Source organism: Nilaparvata lugens, chromosome 4 (assembly GCF_014356525.2).
Source record: "Nilaparvata lugens isolate BPH chromosome 4, ASM1435652v1, whole genome shotgun sequence".
NCBI classification, from domain to species: Eukaryota; Metazoa; Arthropoda; class Insecta; order Hemiptera; family Delphacidae; genus Nilaparvata; species Nilaparvata lugens.
In genome coordinates, this window is record NC_052507.1 from 28,976,069 (window position 1) to 28,998,238 (window position 22,170).

General features: G+C 34.5%; 2 protein-coding genes across 3 annotated transcripts; one reads left to right on the forward strand and one right to left on the reverse strand.

Moving 5' to 3' along the window:
• Window positions 1–1,119: 1,119 nt before the first annotated feature.
• LOC111046518 (transmembrane protein 169) lies at window positions 1,120–8,659 on the forward strand. 2 transcript variants are annotated; one of them, XM_022332081.2, is made up of 4 exons: window positions 1,120–1,599; window positions 2,905–3,046; window positions 4,111–4,209; window positions 5,407–8,659. In XM_022332081.2, the coding sequence occupies exons 2-4, from the start codon at window positions 2,918–2,920 to the stop codon at window positions 6,226–6,228; spliced, it is 1,050 nt and encodes a 349-aa protein (XP_022187773.1). In that variant the 5' UTR covers window positions 1,120–1,599; window positions 2,905–2,917; the 3' UTR covers window positions 6,229–8,659. The 2 variants fall into 2 exon arrangements, with proteins under 2 accessions (XP_022187773.1, XP_022187774.1); XM_022332082.2 differs by lacking the exon at window positions 4,111–4,209 and having other exon boundaries at window positions 1,122–1,599.
• Window positions 8,660–21,075: 12,416 nt separating this feature from the next.
• Window positions 21,076–21,603, reverse strand: LOC111046512 (mitochondrial import inner membrane translocase subunit tim16-B). The gene has a single exon (XM_022332075.2). It carries the CDS (start codon window positions 21,512–21,514, stop codon window positions 21,134–21,136), a length of 381 nt encoding a protein of 126 aa, XP_022187767.2. The 5' UTR covers window positions 21,515–21,603; the 3' UTR covers window positions 21,076–21,133.
• Between the last annotated feature and the right edge of the window lie 567 nt (window positions 21,604–22,170).

Here is a 22,170-nt window from a genome sequence, read left to right on the forward strand (position 1 = left end):
TATATTGTAGTTCTGATTTTTAATATATTATTTGGGTACATAAGAGAAGTCCAGAACCGATTTCTTCATGCAAAATTTCCTTGTGCTAGATACAAAGTGGCCCAAAAACCTCGTATTTCGGCTCATTTTCCAGTTTTCAGCTATTTCTGCCAAATCTCGTAATCGGGCAGAAAAATTTGCTCTTATTGCCTTTTTTCTAGATTATGGAATTCTGAATGAAATGAGATCATTCGGAACTCTCTATCTCCAATGAGTACTGAGTTATGATTTTTCAAAAATGAGTGAAATTTGAAGAAAAATATCAATTTTGATGAATTTTAGTTTTTGATCAACAATATCTTCCGATTGTTACCATTTAGATGTATAAATCAAGATCCCTCTGGGCGTATTTTTGTACTCTACAATCTGAGATCAGGTAGTGTGCTCTATCTTATATAGATTTCCGGGTACAACTGACAACGAAAATAATGCTCCTTGTATTGTGAAAAACACCTAATTTTCAGCTTCAACCATCATCACCAACTACATAGTCTTCACATTGATATTTCGCACAATGACATAAGTTCATAGGATTATGTTCTGGATTTTTGTGCCACAGTACCTCATAAATCTAAAGCTATTTCAGGTATAACTTTAATCAAAATCGTTGGAGCCATTTTCGAGAAAATCGCGAAAAACCCTGTTTTTGACAACATTTTCGCCATTTTAGCCGCCATCTTGAATCGCATTTGATCCAAATTGTTCGTGTCGGATCCTTATAAGTTATCCTGATAGTTATATTGTAAGGGCCTTACGTTCCAAATTTCAAGTTATTCCGTTAATTGGGAGATGAAATATCTCATACTCATACACACACACAGACCAATACCCAAAAACCACTTTTTTGGACTCAGGGGACCTTAAAACGTATAGAAATTTAGAAATTGGGCTACCTTAATTTTTTTCGGAAAGCAATACTTTCCTTACCTATGGTAATAGGGCAAGGAAAATCAGAACTACAATATAAATTGCATGCACCAATGTATGTAAAAGTGACTGGACTAATATAGAGCCACTCTACAACGTTAGAAGTCATTGTCGTCGTTCCACTTAGACAACTTCATAAATTTTATCGATCTTGTGCTTCAGTGACGTCAGACGTCAGTGTTTTGGATTTGGCTGATATAAAAGTGAGGTTGTGTTTAATTTGATTGTTTTTGGTGTGATTATGGCGTTTATATTACCTTTTAATTGTGTTGTTTCTTTATTGGATATCAATTTTAATTTACGATGGCACTAAGTATTCATCAAAAAATCCTTCATCTATGACGGGCATAGGGCTTGGATTAGATACCTATGTGCATTCTATGAGTCTGTGATTCAACTTGAGTCTTACCATACACAATTTATATAAACAAATTTGTAGTTAATACAAACGGTCAGGTATTGCATTTTGATATAATAACTATCCTTATAAGAGTAATTATCATCATAATAAATTCAAATACAATTTGGACGTGGAGCAAACCGATTTAGTAGTTGTTTCCTGAAAGTATTTTTACAGGGTTTTATAGTGTTACCGGCATATCGATACCCATTCGATAATTCACCATTTGTAAGGTAAGTAAAGTGTCATAATTCAGTAATAAAATACTGTTGAATTATGCTTAGTAAGTTTATTGCTATTATTGTTTACTCCACACTCTTGAAGTAGACTACGGTAGGCCTATGTAAGCATCTATTAACCGTCATTTCATAAACTTTTATTTCATTTAAATTTTATTTAATGGGTCTTCTAAGGAACCATTATCTACACAGCTGGTACCAATCAACTATACACTTCAACTCCAAACTACCGTTTCAATACCAGTACACAATTTATCGCAGGGTGACATGTTTATTACAGCTGGTAACTTTAGATGCTAAATCGTATTATCACAATAATATGATCTTGAATCATGATCATCTTTCCGTTCTTCAGTAGCCGCTAGGCCGACTATTTCGAAAACATAGGTCTGTAAATTGATTAATAAATAATTATTATTAGCCCCCCTATTAAAATCTCTGTTCAGAAACCATCTCCAATATTCACACAACATATTCCCAAAGTTTCATGCCGTTATATCAAGTAGTTTTCAAGTCTATACGGAACATACAAACACACAAACATACATTCATCTTTATCTATATATATTCACATTCAAATGAAAACCTCTCTAAATGGAGGTAGCATGGTTGACAACTTTCAGTTCTGTTGTTTCAACTTTTTTTTCACATCACTTTCAAAAAGTTAATTACCTACTATTGTGTTTGAGCCACTTCTGGCGCTAACGTAGTTTCACCACTATTCTGTTCCACCTCTACCTCTTACAGTCCTACCTCTTGCAGACGTTAACTATATATCTATAATATTAATAAAGTAAAGAGCTGGCTTATACACGTACGGGATAGGAAAATTATGTTCGAAGCATCATCACGTCTGAACTACTGGACTAATTAACTTAAAATAGATTCTTGATTAACCAAGGATGGTTATAGGCCTATTTTCAATTCTTCAAAATATCATTACGTCAAGTTTTCAGTTTGTCAAGTTTTAAAATAGATCCTTGCGGAGCACGGGTTCCTGCTAGTGATGAATAATTCTATAGTCTGATTTTTACTCTTATATTGGCGTATGATGGAGACTCCTTTTTCCTTTTATATTATCCTTGAAATGCAAAATTTCCAAAAACATTGTATATACACCGACGCGCAGCAATCAAAAAAGGAACATACCTGTCAAATTTCATGAAAATCTATTACCGCGCTTCGCCGTAAATGCGCAACATATAAACATTTAAACATTAAGAGAAATGCCAAACCGTCGACTTGAATCTTAGACCTCACTTCGCTCGGTCAATTAAATTGGAAACATCTGTTTTACAGACAGGCTGATAAGATGGAAGTCCAGCCACTTGCAATTCACGATGGTTCCATCTTGAAACAGAATGGATCTTTGCATGCCGAACCGAAAGTGAATGGAACCACAAATCTTCTTCCTGCGATAAATTTGAATCTCCAGCTAGAGGTGAGAAGCAATAATTATTTAACCTACAGTATTTTATGCTTGTTTGACTGTAGTTTATTCATTTATCATAATAATTATGACATTGTTATATTAGAATATAAAAAAAAAATTTGATCTCCCACGTCATGAAACAATATGAATTCAGTTGAATATACGGAACAGTTTAAAACAAATGACTGTCTGTCCATCAGACAGATATAGGTTTATGCTTCCCACACTCTAGACGTGCATAGTAAGACGTCTCATATAATAAATTATTATTGTACTGGTCTGAGAACAATATACAGAGTGCTTACTATTGTTTTACTGAGTTATCTTGGTTGTATTAGTGAAATAGATGGTTTCCCATTGGATATTTAGTTTATAAAAATAAAAGAATAGATTTATCAATAGTTCTCCTCGTAGGAAATAATCTTTCAGATCTCTAAGGCCAGTTACTAACGTAACGTTTCACCGGACATTTTCGATAAGCAGGCGAACAGTGTTCTGTAACAGCTTTTGTGAAAGACGGCGGAAGCGGAAACGTTCCAGTTTCCCTTAATCAAACTTATTCTATTATTTTGGAATCATAAAAAAACTTTGAATGTATTCTAGTTTGTATTCTAAAGAATTTAAGCTAATAAAACAATTTATTTAGGCTAATAATACTGTAATTGCACTGAGCATTAAAAATGACATAAAACCAATTAATGTAAATTGATGTTTACCATTATTTGTTCTTGACTATATTTTTTCTTATTCAATCAAAAATAATGAATGTCTATCAAATCTAATTATTAATCATAATTCTTCAACTCATGTTACAGTAAAAAATACAGAATTCATAAAAATTATATAGTATCCTCTTCTCATCTTTACATTAAAAGAGCTTTTGATATAAGTTATAGTTGAAGTTTCAATATTTGGACGATATTTAACAACACTGCAATTAAATACGAAATTAATTAAATAAAGAGTACAAATGAATTAATAGTAGTACAAATGTTATCACAAAAATTTCATTACAAAATTACTTGAAGTAAATTTGAAGATTTTTCTAATGGAAATGATATGGCATTATCTAGAAACTGATCAGAAGCACAAGCAGTGATGATGCTTTTTGCCATATTGGACCTCGCTTCCTTGTAGATGGAAGCATTTCACCTGTGACGAGCTGTCCAAGGGTAGGTAGTCATCAACAAAAGTTACTGTGCTCAGTTTCCACATTCAACCACCGATTTCATATTTTGTTCACTCACAATTTACAGCTGCGCTTATGCAATGTATTGTTTAATCAAGTTAAATACCTGCCATTTCCCTTTTTTAAAGTACTAATTCCACTTGCAAATTGCTTATATTCAGCTCACTTTTACAAACTGTCAATGAACATCTCACCTTTCACCAACTTAAAATATCCTTTTATTCTCACTTTCCGCTTATCCATAGAAGTATTTCAGTATAATTTCTACACCACACGGTAGTTCATATTTTGCTGAGAATGCTGCTTTTCCTAATAAACAACTTCATGCAAATCCCTTTGCATCAGAGGTTTACAAATATGTAATGTAAAGATAGAGAATTTCCTAAAAGATTAAAAAAATACTTTTTTGCTGAGTTGCTAAAACGCTTTCGATTTCTTATTTGGATTATTTGTACATAATCCATATTATTTTATATAAGGCGCAGTTTTGCAATTAGTAAATGTGTGTGAAACAGGAAAAATACTGAACCATTGTGAAAGCAAAACAATTTGAAACAGTCAATTAATGTCAACTGGCTACTCATGTGTATAAAGTGGACATTTGTGTATAGAAATTACCGGGCCATACAATTATATTTATATATATATACCTAAAGTCTTGGATTCGTGCATATTATCTGTATCTAATATTATTATTGTGATAAGATTTTCGTAAATTAACCTTACATTCAAGAATTTTCCAATCGTAGAATGATACTCAATGCCACCGTAGGGAGAAATATTAGGATAATACTTTTATTACAGCAAAAACCCTACACCAAAAATAGCTCTTTTTGCAAAATTGTTACAATTTTTTTCCTCTATTCAGAAACTTTCGAACTATTTGGACAGAATTATTCACATAGATATATTATCAGACTAGATATATTCACATCAAAATTTAAATAACCAATCATGAACATATTGTGTTCTACCTGTTATGTTCATGACCACTGTTATGTTTAACCACATTATAGTATAGTAAAAGTTATGCATTTTTTCCAACTAAAGTTAAATTTTTTCCACCATAGAGAGAATGATGCATTTTTCTATATACATACAATATACTATGTTTCATATTATAATGGGTTTTGAGTTATCATAATCATATTTTGAAGAGATATGTTACTGATGTTTTCAGAATGGAAGTGCTGCTGAAGAGAGTGACCTGGCTGAGGTTGTCACTGTGAAGAATGGACACGCCATAAGTGTGGAGAATGGGCATGCAAGTGCAGTTGAAGATGAAGACACGAAATCGAAAAAACGAGTCAACATTTGCACAGATGAGGCCGAAGAGACAACGACGCTGCGAAGAAGTTCGGAGACATCGGAGTCAGGCGCAGACCGCTCTGTCGTCAGCACCAACCTCGACAAGTGCCTCACTATGACCGGAACCATAAAGCGAGGCAAAAAGGCCGGCCAAAATCTGGACGTCAGGTTGAATATCTCCCGCGAAGAGTTGGAAGTACTCGAAGCCAACATGGCTGCCAAGGAGAACCAGTCGTTCACTCTCTGTGGCTTCACTAAAGGTTTGCACATCTTTCTCTGGACACTTCTCTGTTTTCCTGTGGCAACCTTAATCTCAAGTATCTATTCGTTTTACATTGGAACCCTTATGTGGCACAATATTTTTACTTACGTTACAGAAGAAAAAAATCTACTATATAGAATTCTTCTTTCCCCTTTCCTCATAATATTCTTCCCATTCTTTATCATCCTATTCACTCTCGGTTTAGGAATATATGCAGGTTTAATACAAATTTCATGGTATCTGGACAGCTGGTCTAAGGAAATAATGGATTGGGAGAAAGGCTTCTATGGATGGCTGTGTTCGTTGATCGGTCTTGAAGACTGTTCACCGTACGAAGTTGTTGTTTTAACTGATATTCAGGTTAGCACAACAACAAATGACGAAAAGAAACTGGATGATTCTCAGAACTCCATTCCAGATTTAAACATCTAGTTTGTATAACTTGAAAGCTGCCAAAAGGGAAGCTAGAATGGTCTCAGACTGATTTTGCCATATCAATTGATTTATAATGCAGTGCGTTTTTATTCTATTGCATCTATTTATTTATACAAATAAAACTCATGCAATGATCGATAGGGAACTACAGGCTAAGCCCAAAACTGTTCCTGTATGGAATTTTTATAAATAATAACATTCCAACGAATTATTCCTATGTTTTTATTACAAATAAAAGACTACTGTCTCGCATGGAGAGGCTCACATCCTCACATAAAACTACTACTCATCTTCCTTTATTTAGTGTCAAATTTAAAAACTTATTATACATTTTAATTGTATATAGATTAGGAGTAGTTATTGCCTGGTATTGAGTATGAGTAGGTATTCTATTGGTGTAAGGTGTAAGATGTTTTGCATTTATAGTTTTTATTACATGTTTTTGTGTACAATATTTAGATTAGAAATATAAAATTGCAGACTAATCTGCTTTACCATTATCATACTCTTAATGTATCATTCCATTTTTCCTGGTATTTAACATATTGTATGTTAGTATGTATTATTGACTATGGATTAATGTTTAATATATGATCATTCATATTGATTTTGATGGCATTTCTGATCTAAAAAGCATTAGACAAGTTAATTTATAATATTATAAGTAGCCTACAGTTGCACCGATTCTTTATATGGAAGCTTCGACTTCAATGTGTAAAGACTGATTATGTAAAATATAATGTGATATTTTCTCGTTTATAAAAACTACGACAGATATTTTTGATTGATCAATCATCAATCTCGCTGATGCTAGTCTATGCTTTTTGTAAAAAGGTTGAAATTTCTATTGTATACTTGTATGCAACTATAAGGTGATCATATCTTATCGATAAAATCTCATAAAGTGCTAATTTTGAAAGTTATGATATTCTGGTACTGTACTGTATTTATAAATGTATTTTTATTTTGTGATAAAAATTGTATCCTTGATGGGTCACAAGGACGATCGTGGTTACTAATTTTCAGATAATACATATCGGTTAAATATAATTGAAAATATTCATCTCATAAATAACGTATTGAATTAATGTTGAGATTTCAAAACCTCAAATATCAAAAGCATTTTCATTTTTTTCCGAAACTGCTCTATGCCACTCGTATATGGGCCAGAGTATACGTAGCGGTTTTTGCATCGTTTTTTCACAGGCGGTGGACGAGTCTTCTGGCGTTGGCTGCATCAGTGCCCGAGTCGCAGACTCGTTAGAATACTCGTCCGCCACCAGTGCAAAAAGCGCTACGTATGCTTTGGCCCTTAATTGTAGTTTTTTATTGTATTTTCTATTCAACTAGACTAAATTCAAACTATTAGATCTCATCAAAGGCTGATAATTCAAAGCACATTATAGATTAGCTTGTTACAAAAATGGCAGAGTTTTCTGCTTTTCACTTTTATTATACTTCAAATTATCCTTGGTTTGAAATATAGAAAGATATTAGAATCTCACTTACTCAACTGTTAATATATATAACCCGTCATTTAATATAATTATTCCCTTTAAAAAATACAAGCATTGTATTTTAGAATTGTTGGAATGCACCAAACATGTTACACATACGCTACTATTTTAATTAAGTTTGTGCTATTCTGTAGTACTGTGTATTATAATTTAGTATTTAATATTTTTATGTTAGTTTCTTTAGATTTAAGGATCAATTAAGATTGTGATTATTGAATGAGCACCGCTTTTCAATGTTGTAGAGTTAATATTTATGAAATTGAGCTTAATTTTAATACCTGTGTCGCAACAAGAACGCATGGACTTCAACAGTATCTATTATTGTCAATGAAGGTTAGGGAAATAGTTATCGAGTGCATCTATTGAAATTCCACCAATTAGTTTTTCGGGCCGCTTTACATATAAATTCTACTGTCGTCAAATTCGTTTGATCTGAGATTCTTGATAACCAATTTGCTTACAAACTCACTTTCATCAAACCAATTCATTCACTTTCAACCTTTCTTGAAAATTGTTTTTAAGAAAGTCACGCTAAATCTTTGCTCGATCAAATTTTTCAATGAAAAAATTCATTTGTGAAATGCAAATGGAAAGATTTTTTATAAGAATATCAAGAAACTTTTACAAAGATTATAAAGAAATTTAAACTATAATTTCTTCATAATATTTAATAGTCTGATATTACTTATCAAGAAACGGACAACTACATTGTTTTTTCCTGATCGTTGTTACATGTTTCTCTTAAAACTTAGTTACCGCATTTAATAAGTGCGTTCTTTTTGCGCCATCCTATTTATTTTAATAGATCAAAAGTTGAATAATTATTCACAAAAGTAACATATATTTGTATTGTAGTAATAAATGTTAACTGATATTATCAAGTCATCGAACTTATTTCTAATTTTATATAATGCAGTAGCTAGAATTTCTTGTCAATAAAACTATGTTTGGCAGATTACTGGGATTTCGCCTTTATTCCTACCAAGAATTTATATATTTTTATTAATATGTACTGTAATCAGTAAACCACATATTCCGCGATAGATCAATATTATTGGAAAAGGTCAAAGCTATCTGTAGTTTTATGCCGTGCCCAACGAGCTGGAAACACGCCTGTTCTAGGTCTAGGATCAGCTGTAACTTATAGATTGCAATGCTTTCATTTAAAGCTATACCATAGAGAAACAATAGCATAAGTAGATATCCCATGGCATAGGGCGTTTATGTCGCAAGATTTACCTTCAAGGGAATACTAGTTCAAAGTTTGAATAAATCTCTCTATAGATAGCCTAGCTATCTAAAACGTATAATATCATATGAAGATTACAATTTTAATTAACAACTCTGATTGATAACATGAAACAAACACAAGATGATTTGATAGCCACAGTAAAATAATATTTGAGCTATACTTTGTTGTAGGAACCCTGTAGAGAAGCTTTTTTCACTTAAATTATGCAGTTCTAAATTTGTTAATCATGATACAAATTATATACTCCATGCATGTTTCTATTTAATATTTGACAATCCACATATCCTACAAAATTACAAAATCCTACAATTACAATTAGTTATTGGATCACAATTGATTTGTCATTCATTAACCTAATTCATTGGAATTAGGTTATGACGCCTTCATGTTTACGTTTTGCCTCACCGTATGGCAAAATCGCGTCCACACGTACATTCAATGCTCGCCCGAGGCGCCTTTGAGCACGCCAAAATACCGACAGGGTTCCGGTTCGCCCACATGCCTCAGCGAACAGTGTCCACACGTGCGAATGCAAGCCCATACACGTATGCTCACCCGAGGCAAACGTACGTGTGTACACCGTTTTACTGTTATCTCAAGCCGATAGCCCACGTAGTTCTTTCCCGTGAAGCTTTATGACGCTGGTAGTCTCTCATATTGTACCGTTCATACACTCTTACCCGGTCAAAACAGTAAAAATCAACAATAATCGACAGTAATCGGCTTGGGATAACAGTAAAAGTTGCGACATAAACGCCCTATACCATGGGATATCTACTTACGCCATTGTTTCTCTATGGCTATACTTACACATACGATTTGTATGTTGGACTACATGTTATTCGCTGGTCACTGCTTTCACAAGTATGTGGGCTGACTATGGAATGGGTGAAACGCCCCTGGGAGCAAACATGGTGGAGCAGAGAAGGATGCTCATGCTTGAGAGCATGCAATGCAATGTATTGCATTTATTGAAATGAGTCAACCATTTTAATAAAATTGCATGCGTTAAATTCAACACTCAAGCTTGAAGCTATTTTTACAGCTTCTTTTTGTTTGCACCCTACGGGTCAAAGCATAGTTGCATTACATACAACACTCAAGCTTGAAACTATCTTCACCGCTCCACTTTCTTTGCTCCCGATGGGTAAAAAAAAAGTGGAGAGTCAAAGGTAGAGGGTATCAGAGAAGGTAGCTGAGTATTGAAAAGTAATGCATGTATTCACAAATATGTTGAAACATAATGGAACGGCGAAGGTAGGGTAGAAGGTGCAAGGAAGCGAAGACATTCAAGATACTTGCGTTGTTCTCAACACTCTCAGCTACCTTCTCTGATACACCCTCTATACCTTCGCCGTTCCACTATGATTTGAGCCTAAGCTGACTTGACCTACATGCTTTGTCCCGAAAGTGATATCAAATATTTTTTTCCGACGCGACTTTACATTACAGAGTGCTGAGGCTAGTGGTCTTGGGAACAAAGCCGATTGCAAGCCATTTGTGGAGAGACCTTACCGGAGAGACGCGTCACGAAAACATCTCTCATGGAATTTTTTATTGCGGATGATGCCCACATGAGCTTTTTGCTTGTGCGTGGATGAATTATAAGATGATAGTCCATGCCTATTTGATGGAATTCAAAACCCCGACCAGGTAGCACTGGCAGACTGAAGGGTGCAAAGCCTTAGTCGACTCGGCTTCCTGGCCGGCCTGATAAATGCCTGTGACAATTCTCCAGTAGGGTGAAGACAACTGGATCGCTGTCGCCTTGTTCCCAAGACCACTAGTCTCAGCACTCTGTAATGTAAAGTCGCGTCGGAAAAATTTTACTTTCGGGATAAACCCTGTACAGCAGTGGTTCTCAAAGGGTGGGGCGCGACCCCCAAGGGGAGCGCGATGAATACTCAGGGGGGCACAAAGCTTGGTTGGAAAATGTTTTAAATTTGCTTCTAAAATAATTACGATAAGCGATCTTTCTATTTTTAAAATTACATGTGAGTAATTTTTACTCATAAAATATTTATTTCAACCGTATTGTCAAATTCAAATTCAACTTGATAGAAAAAGAAAACCTCATTGATTTCCAAGGTGACTTAGCGCTAAAAATAAAGTTTGAAGAATATTCTCTTACATCCTTCTGAATTGGTGTGCAAAAGGAACACCCAATTTTGAGTAAAAAGGCATTGAAGATATAGACTCCATTTGCTACAATTTATACGTGTTATACTGGGTTTTCTGCTCTAGCTGCCATGAAAAGTGAGTATAGACCAAGACTGGATGTGACCCAGGAACTTAGAGTAGCGTTATCGGAGCTGACACCTCGTTTCAACAAACTCTGTGCAAAAAAACAAGCTCATCCTTCACACTGACGCTCTTTATATTGTTAATTTATATGAGAAACAAAAATAACAACTATGATTGATTGATTGATTGATTGAGTACTTTATTTATGTAGATTAAAATATATACTGGCTTATACACTTATATACAATAGCTTACAATACAGCAAAATTATAGATGAATTTACATAATATAGACTAAGAAAATAATTATTGAACTGTATATGATATGAAAAAGCAGTTTGTAATATAATAACTATAGATAATAATCATATTGTTATGCATCTACATAAATTGGCGGAGCTTTGGACATATCAATGTCCATTCTTCGGAAAGAATATTAAAAATATCCTCCCCACTAACTCTCTACCAAAACGTTAATTTCGTTATTTAAACTAAGGATTTATTTATTAATGGAAATATTGTAAAAGTTTTAATCAATATGAATATTAAAGAGAAAAAAAAACAGAAAATTGATAGAGTAAAATAATTATATAGGTAGATAAGATCAAATAATTGATTAATAAAATGAAGTAGGCTGAAAGTAGATCAGGGTTATCAACTTTCAGTAATATACAGCATTATGCAGTGGATAATTGAAATAACATGAGTTTATATAATATATATATATATATATATATATATATACAATTCGTTCTATAACATGGTTTAAAGGTTTGTATTTGTGGGATGGGTGGGGGATGGATGTCATGTGATCGTTCTAGGGCCGGACAGTTTCAGTCATTTGTTCCAAAAGATGTTTTTTTAAAGTTAGGATGAAGCTCGCTCGGCTCTCGATGGACCTGATAGAAACAGGAAGTGCATTCCATGCACGACAGGCACTGACTAAGAAGGATTTTGTGAAAATAGTAGTTCGATGATTGGGTATCCTTAAAGTACTTTCTCCGGTTCTAGTATGTGAAGCATCTATCCTCCTACCTTCAGAGACAAATTTGAAATCATCTTTAAAATAGTTCGGATTACCGTATATCAAGATATCTCTAACAAGCTTGACTATTCGAAAAAGCCTCTGATCGGGAAGCTTTAATGTTGAACTAGCAATGTGGGCTGGGGTGATATGATCATGGCGTTGGAGAGAGTAGACGAAACGTAGACAATAATTTTGGCAACGCTGTAGTTTATCATTCAGAGTGACTTGCATATCGTTAAGAACAGAATTACAATACATTAAATGTGGGAAGATGAGAGATTGAACCAATAATAATTTAATGTTTCTAGGGAGGATATCGTGCATTTTCTTCAATGCATGCATGGCTGAGAATACCTTTTTACAAGTTTTGTTCACTTGTTCTGACCAGTCAAGAGTATTATTCATAATAATGCCTAAATTTTAACTGAGCTACAGTAAGGAATGTCATTACCGTCTACACTAATTTTGTGAATCGATTCAAGGTCAATATTGTTTATAAGACGAGAATATCCAATTATAATGGGTTGTGTTTTGATGGGATTAAGCTTAAGGCCATTTTTCTTTGTCCATTCCACTATCGAATTGATATCCTGATTCATTATTCCAACTGTTTCATTAATTTTTGTTATGGGACAGCTTAAATAGATTTGAAGGTCGTCTGCATAAGTATGGAAACTGGAGAATTTGATAATGGAAGAAAGGTCATTAGCATACAAAGTGAAGAGGAGAGGGCCTAAAATTGAACCTTGTGGTACTCCATGCATAACGTTTTTCCAAGTTGACTTTTTGTCACCGACAGATACACATTGTTTCCTACCTAATAGATAGGATTTAAACCAAACTAACGAGTTGTGACTGAAACCAAGAATAGCCAACTTATTCAGAAGGACTGTATGATCAACAGTATCGAATGCTTTAGAAAAATCAAATAGGGTGAGGATGGTGCATTTTCTTTGGTCCATAGCTAACCTTATATCATCAGTGACACGAAGCAGAGCTGTCTCAGTTGAATGGAATTTTCTAAAGCCTGATTGAAAGTTATGAAGCTTACTATTGTTGTCTAGAAATTTTACAACTTGAGCATGAATGAGTCTTTCTAGCACTTTGGACAATGCAGGTAAAATACTGATTGGTCTAAAATCCTCAACTTTATTGGGTGATGGAACTTTATTTAGAGGGCGAACCAGAGCAAACTTCCAGTTTTCAGGGAAAATGCCTTCTTCAAGTGACTTGTTGAAAATGTATGTAATGGTTGGTAAAACAGCAAATAACATCTTCTTGATAAATTTAATAGGAATTTTGTCTACACCCATAGCATTACTATGAATACGTTGAATTGCTCTGAAAGTGTCTTCTTCTGAGATTGGATGGAAATGAAATTGATCAGTGATTGGTAAATCTAAGTTTGTAACCTGCTCTTCAAGATCATCAATGTGATTAGCAATGACAACTTCGTCGCGTTGGTTAGAGTGTGAAACGAAATGGTCATTTATATTATTCAATGGTAAGTCAATTTGTGGATTCGATTTCTCTTTGCCAAGCCCGAATTCTTTTATTCCCTGCCAAAGTGATTTAGAGTCTTGTCTATTGTTTGTCATAAACGAATTCAAGTACCTAATCTTTGAGTTCCGTAATTCCTGTTTAACCCTATTTCTAAGGCTCCTATACTCTATCAAACTGTCCAAGTCAAATGTCTTTTTAAATTTTCTATGTGCTTTGTCTCTACGTCCCATCATCTTAAGTATGTCTTCAGTCATCCACGGTACTCGTCGTTTTCTATTAATCCTCCTTGTCACATAAGGTGCATGTTTGTCATACAAAGTCAAAGTCCAATTCTCGAAAGTCTTGACCATGTCATCAACTGAGGGTAATGCTTCAATTTGATGCCATGGAGTCTGAGCCACATCAGTCAGGAAGGCGGCTTCATCAAAGTTTTTGAAGTCTCTATAAGTGATAATTTTCTGTTCTGGCTTGGGTATCTTATGGGAAAGTACACAGTAGATCAAATCATGTCTAGAAATAGCTGGGACTGAGATTTGGCCTGCTTGAACAACCTCATTGGGATCACTAACAATGAGAAGGTCAATGAGTGTGTCTGATTCATTAGTATGATGAGTTGGATCGAGAGGTAAAATAGTCATGTTTAGGCATTGGAAAATTGTAGTCAGTTGAAAGTAGTCAAAGTTACGATTTGTCATGTTCAAGTCGGTGTTCATATCCCCCATAACTAGTATACGGTTATAACAAGGCATAAGAGAAAGCAAGGCACTTTCGAAATCTGTGAAATGACCTATTTTTGGTGGGCGATAACAGATACCAACGAGTAATTTATCAGTACTAGATAAGGATAATTCAAGTAGCATAAACTCTGGTCTGGAACAATACTCTTGTTTAGATGTGATTAAAACTTTTGTTTTGATACCTTCTTTCACATAAATTGCTACACCCCCACAAGCTTTATTTAATCTATCATTCCGGAAAAGATTATATCCAGGCAATGCAACAAAATTTGATGAAATACTAGGCTTCAAAAATGATTCGGAAATTCCGATTATATTGAAGTCCTGAAAACGGAAGATTGCTCTGAGTTCATCAATGTGGCAACTGAGGGATTGTACGTTAAGGTGAGCAGCCTTGAAAAGTTTTTTGAAAGAGTGGAGCTTATTTGCTAGAAACATACCTGCGTCATTATTACTATTATTGAAATAATCATACCTACTTGAGGGCGAGCGAGCTGACGTGTCAGTGAGAGGCATCATGGAAGCAGCAGACCAATCGTGAACCGACCTCAGAACAACACATGACGGGGAAAATGGGGATGAAACTGATAAAACTTAACCTAAATGAAAAAGTCTCTTGATTCGAGTGCATTCAGCATGCCTTGACAGTTCGGCTCCCTTCACTATTTAAAGCACTAGTTCAAAACAAAATTCACTAAACACAATAAGATGTAGATGTGTGGAGTTCCGGTGATGAATAATCCTAATGGTGAATAAGACGAAGATTGAGGAAGAACTGGTAGTGGGAGATCTGGTCCAAGTGGAGATAGAGCGAGTAGGTATCCAGTAGTGGAAGAATCGGGTCCAAGTGGAGGTAAGCGAGAAGGAATCCAGTAGTGGAAGATCGAGTCCAAGTGGAGACAGAGAGAGATGGAATCCAGTGGTGGAAAATCGAGTCCAAGTGGAGATAGAGAGAGATGGAATCCAGTAGTGGAAGATCGTGTTCATGGTGGAGATAGAGCGAAATGGGATCCAGTAAAAACTGAAAAAGAGAAGAAAAAGCCAGCAGAAAAACGAAAAATCTTTGAAGAAAGTTATCAATTGAGAAAAGATACATAATACAACTGATAATGAATAATATCCCCATAAAATTGAAGAGGAATAGTATGATTCAATGTGGGAAAGAATCGAATATTATATGGATAAATATATGGATATTATAATATAATATATGGATACTAGTAGAAGGTAATCAGATAGAAAGAGAAAAGGTAGGAAGATAAATAGATATAGAAAGAGAAATAAACATTTGAACATGCTGGATAGCTAGTGAAAAAATCACAGGGAAAATAATGATAACAATGGGGAAGAAAAGAAGAGAAAGAAGGAATGTGCACAAATTGAGAAGAACTTATGAAACTGAACTATAGAATAAGAAATAGAACATCGTATTGTGATCTTGAATTAATCAAGGAGAGAAGAAGAAGAAGAAGAAGAAGAAGAAGAGAAGAAGAAGAAGAAGAAGAAGAAGAAGAAGAAGAAGAAGAAGAAGAAGAAGAAGAAGAAGAAGAAGAAGAAGAAGAAGAAGAATAGAAAAGAATAATAATCATCATCGCAAACAACAATATTCAAGTAATCATTATAAATATAAGATCAAGAAGAGAAATTAGAAAGAAAAATAAGAAGTAGAGGAGACGATGGAGAAAGTGCTAGATTATTTTAGATGAGTTTTAAATAGGATTGAACGGTGAAGTGTGAAAAATATTATATAGTATTAGAAGTATAATTAACTATTGGGAGTTGCAATAACAATAAAAGTAGTAAATTGAGAACTGTAATATTTTAGTGATGAATGTCTAAGATAACATTAAATGAAACACAGCCCCTATATAAGCATATGAACAGACTACCCACCCCTCCGTTCTATCAATAATTCTTCACACATTTGCTTCTATTGCTCGAGCTGTGGCAACAGTAGGAGATATCATTATGTACACCTAATATAGAAGAGATTACTATCTTTACCTATAGATTACATCCATATCTATAACGTATGTTAATCATCCAATTTATTTGAAATTCAGCATTTCGAAAATTATTAATTATGGAAATAATTTTGGTAAGAGATGTAATAATTATTAGTAAGAATAGAGATAATGATTCTCTAAGTACCCTCTGGAGTATAGTAGTTGATGCATTGAACGTAGTTTTGGGAATTAATATCAAGATAAATTATTAATCAGTATTAACAAATGTGGATCTCCTTAGTTTGAAATAATTGCCTCATACATAATCATAAATAGCAGTGGAAAGATTCATTTATAGAACAGAAAGCCAGCTCATGAAAAATGCCAAGGTATATCTATTGTGAAATGTTTTAATACGAATTTCCTATTTTTGTAGTGAAGGGCACCTTAGTAATCGAATCCTGAAATGATTTAATTTACCTTTATTTTTGAAGGTCGGTCATCCTCTCGACTGTGTGGACCCTCTTGGATCCTCCCTCGCCGATAGAGATCTTGATCCTCCCGTCCGATGACCAGACATTCCTATGCCCATGACGGTCGGCCGCAGCGTTGAGGATCTTGAGGCGCTCCGCAGTCAGATCCTCGCGAATGGTGACGCCGGAACCCTTCAGCTTCCTCTTAGCGTCGAAGATCATCTTCCTGGTCCGGTAGCTGCAGAGTCGAACTATGATGGGTCGGTCCTTGGGTTTAGCTTGCCCTTGTTGAGGTGGTTGACGCCTTCCAACGCGATGCGAGCGGTTGACATCCGCCAAAGTCACGGGCACGTTCAGCTTCTTGTTAAAGACATCGAGCGCCAGCAGGTCCGTGTCTTCTTTGTCACTCTCCGGGATCCCAAAAATACGTATAGAATGTCGGCGCCCATATTGCTCGAGGTCGTCGACCTTCAGGTGACAAGACACCTCCAGCTCACGAATTCTATCGTGCAGCTGTTTGTTCTCCTCCTTCAATGCCTGAAGTTCCTCGAAAATAGATTTCACAGCCATTGATACAGCACTGTGGACAGACTCTTCGATTTGCTGTCGAATAATGAGGAGGGTCTCTTCGGACAATGCTCCAGAAATAGCTGGCTTCGGAGCATTGACCTCATTCTTCGGTGTGCCTCTATTCGGTCGAACCATCGTGTACCGTTAGGTGGATTTACACTTTTATAGGCGAGAAGGTGAACTGAAGATTTAGGAATGTTTTTTCAAGATAAATAAAAAGAGTGTGAGTTAATCAAAAATATAATTTCACTATTGAATTAAGCTCGAGAAACTGAATAACTAGATGTATAATTTGAAGTGAATTGAACTGTATAACCCTACGAAATATCTGTTAGAAGACGGAGCCGAACTGACACACGTTTACTCACTCGACATAACTATGTACTATAGTAGGCTGTAGTACGTGAATAAATTATAATTTATTGTTTGTATAGAATTTGTTGTTTTATTATGATTGTAACTATTGCAACATTGGGTTATGTATAGAATGTGCAAAACTCAACTAAATAAATATTGAGTGTAAAATATGTAGGTATATACGTACGTATACGTATATGTACAACATGTCTATGCTTATACATGTAGGGGGTCCGGCTTACAGCTGAATTATGCAGGGGGGGGGTCTTGAACCACTGCTGTACAGTTAGTTTAATGTAAGATTATAGTGAGAGCCAGAGACAAACCTCTCTCATGCAGTGTTGCGATTGGATCACAGATGGAAACGGCATAGAATGGTGCATGCCACACATGTGCGTTATGTGATCTGTTCTACCAACATCCTTCCACCCCACACAAATATCGCTCATGAATGGGATCATGAGGCAGGTGCGGCCCCGGCTTTATAAAGTCAACACCTGATGAAATAACGTTGGTTCGTTGTCCTTGTCTGTCATTAGACAAAGCTGATAGTTCTATCCTTTTCAAACTACACACTGTTGCTAAATTGGTTGTTTACTGTTCTTACAAATGTATTAATATATCTCTCTCGTAATTATGAACGATCATTATAAAATCATTAGAAATATATTTATTCAACAAGTAAAATATATTTTAGAGGATTCATTAATACTAACAAGAATCAAAAATTGATATTCGACCAGTATACTAATTTAACTAGTAGTTTGTGAACAGTAGACCTCGCACTCAGTAAGTTACATTGACCTGTTGTTATGTTTTCTCAAAAATTAATAAATAATTTATCAATTAAAAATGTCTAGAAAAATCTTAAATAAACATAGAGTTTTCCGTCAAATCGTACCGTGACGTGTCTTCCCGGAATGTGAGTGTGAGCGCTGTTATCAGGTCTGGCTGCAACTGTCTACAACGTTGATGGAAAGATACAATTTTCAAGATGTTCGATGTTTTTGAACAGGTAGTATTATAGTCAACTGTCTACTAACGTTGATGGAAAGATAAATTTTCAAGATGTTCGATGGTTTTGAACGGGTAGTATTATAGTCCACAAGACAGCTGATTTATGATGAATAATTCTATATAGTCTTATTTTTACGGTAATATTGGCGTATGAAGGAGGCTCCTATTTCCTTTTATATTATCCTTGAAATGCAAAATTTTCCAAAAACCTTGTATAAACGTCGACGCGCAATTTAAAAAGGAACATACCTGTCAAATTTCATGAAAATCTATTACCGCGTTTCGCCGTAAATGCACAACATTTAAACATTAAGAGAAATGCCAAACCGTCGACTTGAATCTTAGACCTCACTTCGCTCGGTCAAATATACTAAATTGAAACACAGCCATCTACTGACTGGAGAAGGCGGTGGAAAGTCTCAACTATGTCTTCTTATCATTTCCACTGACTTTATAACAAGAATATGGTTAAGCACGTTGCCATTTCAGCCGAAAAATGATGGGCTTGAATCCAAATCTTGATTGTGTATAAACTAAGGCAATGTTCATTATTCTGCTGATAAAATCAATTACATAATAATAATTTGTATGCATCCGCGGTGGAGATTTTATCAGCCAATCCATCTTTAAAATTAGATTAATTTTTCAACATTGCATAAGAAGATCGTTTGGAAGTGGAACAAATTATATCGAATTTTATAGAATTATTAAAGATTTCGCCAGAAATTCAGAACCCTTAGTTCTTGGGTTCTTACTTCTTCTTACCGTCAAACTTACTGCTCATATTAAAGAATGTGATATCAATAGTTTTAAGGTTTGTGTTGAAAAATTCTAATTGACTGCTGTCCATATGGTTATTAGGATTTGTGGTGATGTCTTTGTATTTTCTTGACTGTGATATACCTGCTCTTTTAAAAATGTTTCTTAGATTTTTTATTGAATTGTTGACTATGTCTTACATTTTTGTTAAAGTGTTCTGGCAATAAATGAATCTTCAATCATAAGGCGTTTTTTAGACGAGTCGGCAGGGCAGGAAGCTCTCCGATTGGCTGATTCCCGAACCCAATCAGCCAAAAAAGTATCTTGTGACTTGAACCTATTTTATGGTTTTGGTACCAGACTGGTCCCCGAGCTCGGCCGCCAAAATTACATTGTGGGTACCAAAAATATAGTATGGGCACAAGTGGAATGGTGTGAGTTCATTTAATAAGTGTAATGGTATTTTTCTATTTTCGATAATTATGAAACAGGGAGTCAGACCACCGAGTTACCTCAGCATACCCATAGATTGGTCAAGTAAACCTTTCTTTCTTGTATGTTTATCTGGCCTGTTAAAATTTCTCTTACTCCTTCAAGAAAGTAATATATAGGCTATTTAACTCGGTGGCTGATTGAGATGAGCAATTATAGTCTGAAGGAACGAGTATTAAGACGTCTACCTGAGTGGCCTGACGTTAACACTCACCAACTCTTACCAAACTGAGTTTTTATACTCGGTGACAATCATTGAAGGTCTATTAATAAGTTACATAGAGTTTTTGCTCAAAACGCAATCTATACAAGAGTTCCTGGTAAAGATATTGGAAATAAAATTATGCAGAACAACAAATCTTGTTACCGGATAGCAATGACCAGTTCACAGACATGCATGACTATGTCTTATACTTGTCAAATAAATTAGGTTTGCAGCCTATAGGCCTATCATTTAAAACCCCTAAAGATGAATAAATCAATGAATGGGCACCATATTACAAGGAATACGTACCAATCAGAATAAAACAGAAGAAAATCTCTAACGTAGGAATTATTCTTTGAGTCTATATAGCCTACCTAAATCCTAAACAAGCATTGCAAATACACTAAATACATCTTAATAAATTTTATTAAGATCTGCAATAACTTGATGAAATGTATCCAAAGTAGGCCTACAGTAAGGTATGAAAAATAAAGATAGGTAGCCTACTCTCAATTATTGATTATTCCTACAGTTTTGCTTTTAGATTTAATATTAAGTTGCATATATGTTAGGTAATACTACGTTATTTGTAAAACTTTTATGATCTCAAGTTTGAATAAATTTGATACTGATAAATTAGCTTATATTATATAAATTATAAAGAATAATTTACGAAATTTACAAAAATATTAATAACATTGACGTTGGAGATAAGTAATGAGAAAAATCAAATAACTTATGGTCCATGCTTTTATAAACTACATTTTATTTAATAATAATTAATTTTAACAATTCCTATAAATTTTATGACTCACTTTTGTTTTTTGAAGTTGCACTATCAGTTTGTATTTTGAGTTCTTCATCTAACCTCTCTTTGGCTCTTACGACCTTTGATTGCAAATAAAAAGAGCCACCTTTATTTTTATCGTTAACATTAAATAAATGTTCATAGCTTTCATTAATTTTTGCAGGATCAAGTTTTTCAATATTTAATATCTTCTTAGCCTCCTCGACAGAAATTCCAGTCTTGGCGCTTGTAGCAGCAGACTGTGATCCTTGGCGTCCCCCTCCAGCACGTTTGGCAGCCTCTTGACTAGCTTGATACTCTTGTCGCAAAGCTTTGGCAAATGCTTTACCCACAATTTGAGTCCCTAACACAACTATTTGAACAATATATTTAGCCATTATTGAATTATTATAATTCGAACAAAAACTTCATCTTAACCTATAAGAACGAGTCTATCATCCGTCATGGTCATTCTCATTGTCAAGTTGACTCTTTAACTTCGATTTTTCTTCTCGATCAATAATTTTGACTCTCGATATTACTAGGTCGATTTTCAGCAATCGATAACTTAAGTCTGGGAAATTTAAATTTGTTTTATTGATTGTAACCTATGTATCTTATTTGATCAAGGATTAATAGTTTATTGAAGCATAAATTATCAGTTTTGACAACATTCACTCTTATTTCTCGGTATCTGTGGTTATCAACAATATTAACCAACTTTTAAATATAATACGGTAATTATATTTATTACCGTAAAAATTATATGAAAAATAACAGGCTACTGTCGTGGTTTATTGCATTCAATCTCCTGTGAATTTAAAAAAAAATCAAAAAAAATTTCTACATTTCGTTTTTATCTGTTATGTAGACTAACTGTTACTTAGTTATGTAACTTAACTTTCTGAATTAAAATTTTCAATTAGGTACTTAGTAGGCTATAAGGCTACTCGTCATTCAAAAGAATGTGATGCTTTTATATAAATTACTGTGATACTCAAACAAATATAGACCAAAAAATCTATAACTGATTGTTCTAACATTGGACCAAGAG

Coding starts and splice junctions, on each gene's coding strand:
- LOC111046512 (XM_022332075.2), bottom strand. CDS start 21,514: ATGGCTAAATATATTGTTCAAATAGTTGTGTTAGGGACTCAAATTGTG.
- LOC111046518 (XM_022332081.2), top strand. CDS start 2,918: ATGGAAGTCCAGCCACTTGCAATTCACGATGGTTCCATCTTGAAACAG. Junction 3,047..4,110: donor ATTTGAATCTCCAGCTAGAG/GTGAGAAGCAAT, acceptor GGCATTATCTAG/AAACTGATCAGAAGCACAAG. Junction 4,210..5,406: donor CTGTGACGAGCTGTCCAAGG/GTAGGTAGTCAT, acceptor TGATGTTTTCAG/AATGGAAGTGCTGCTGAAGA.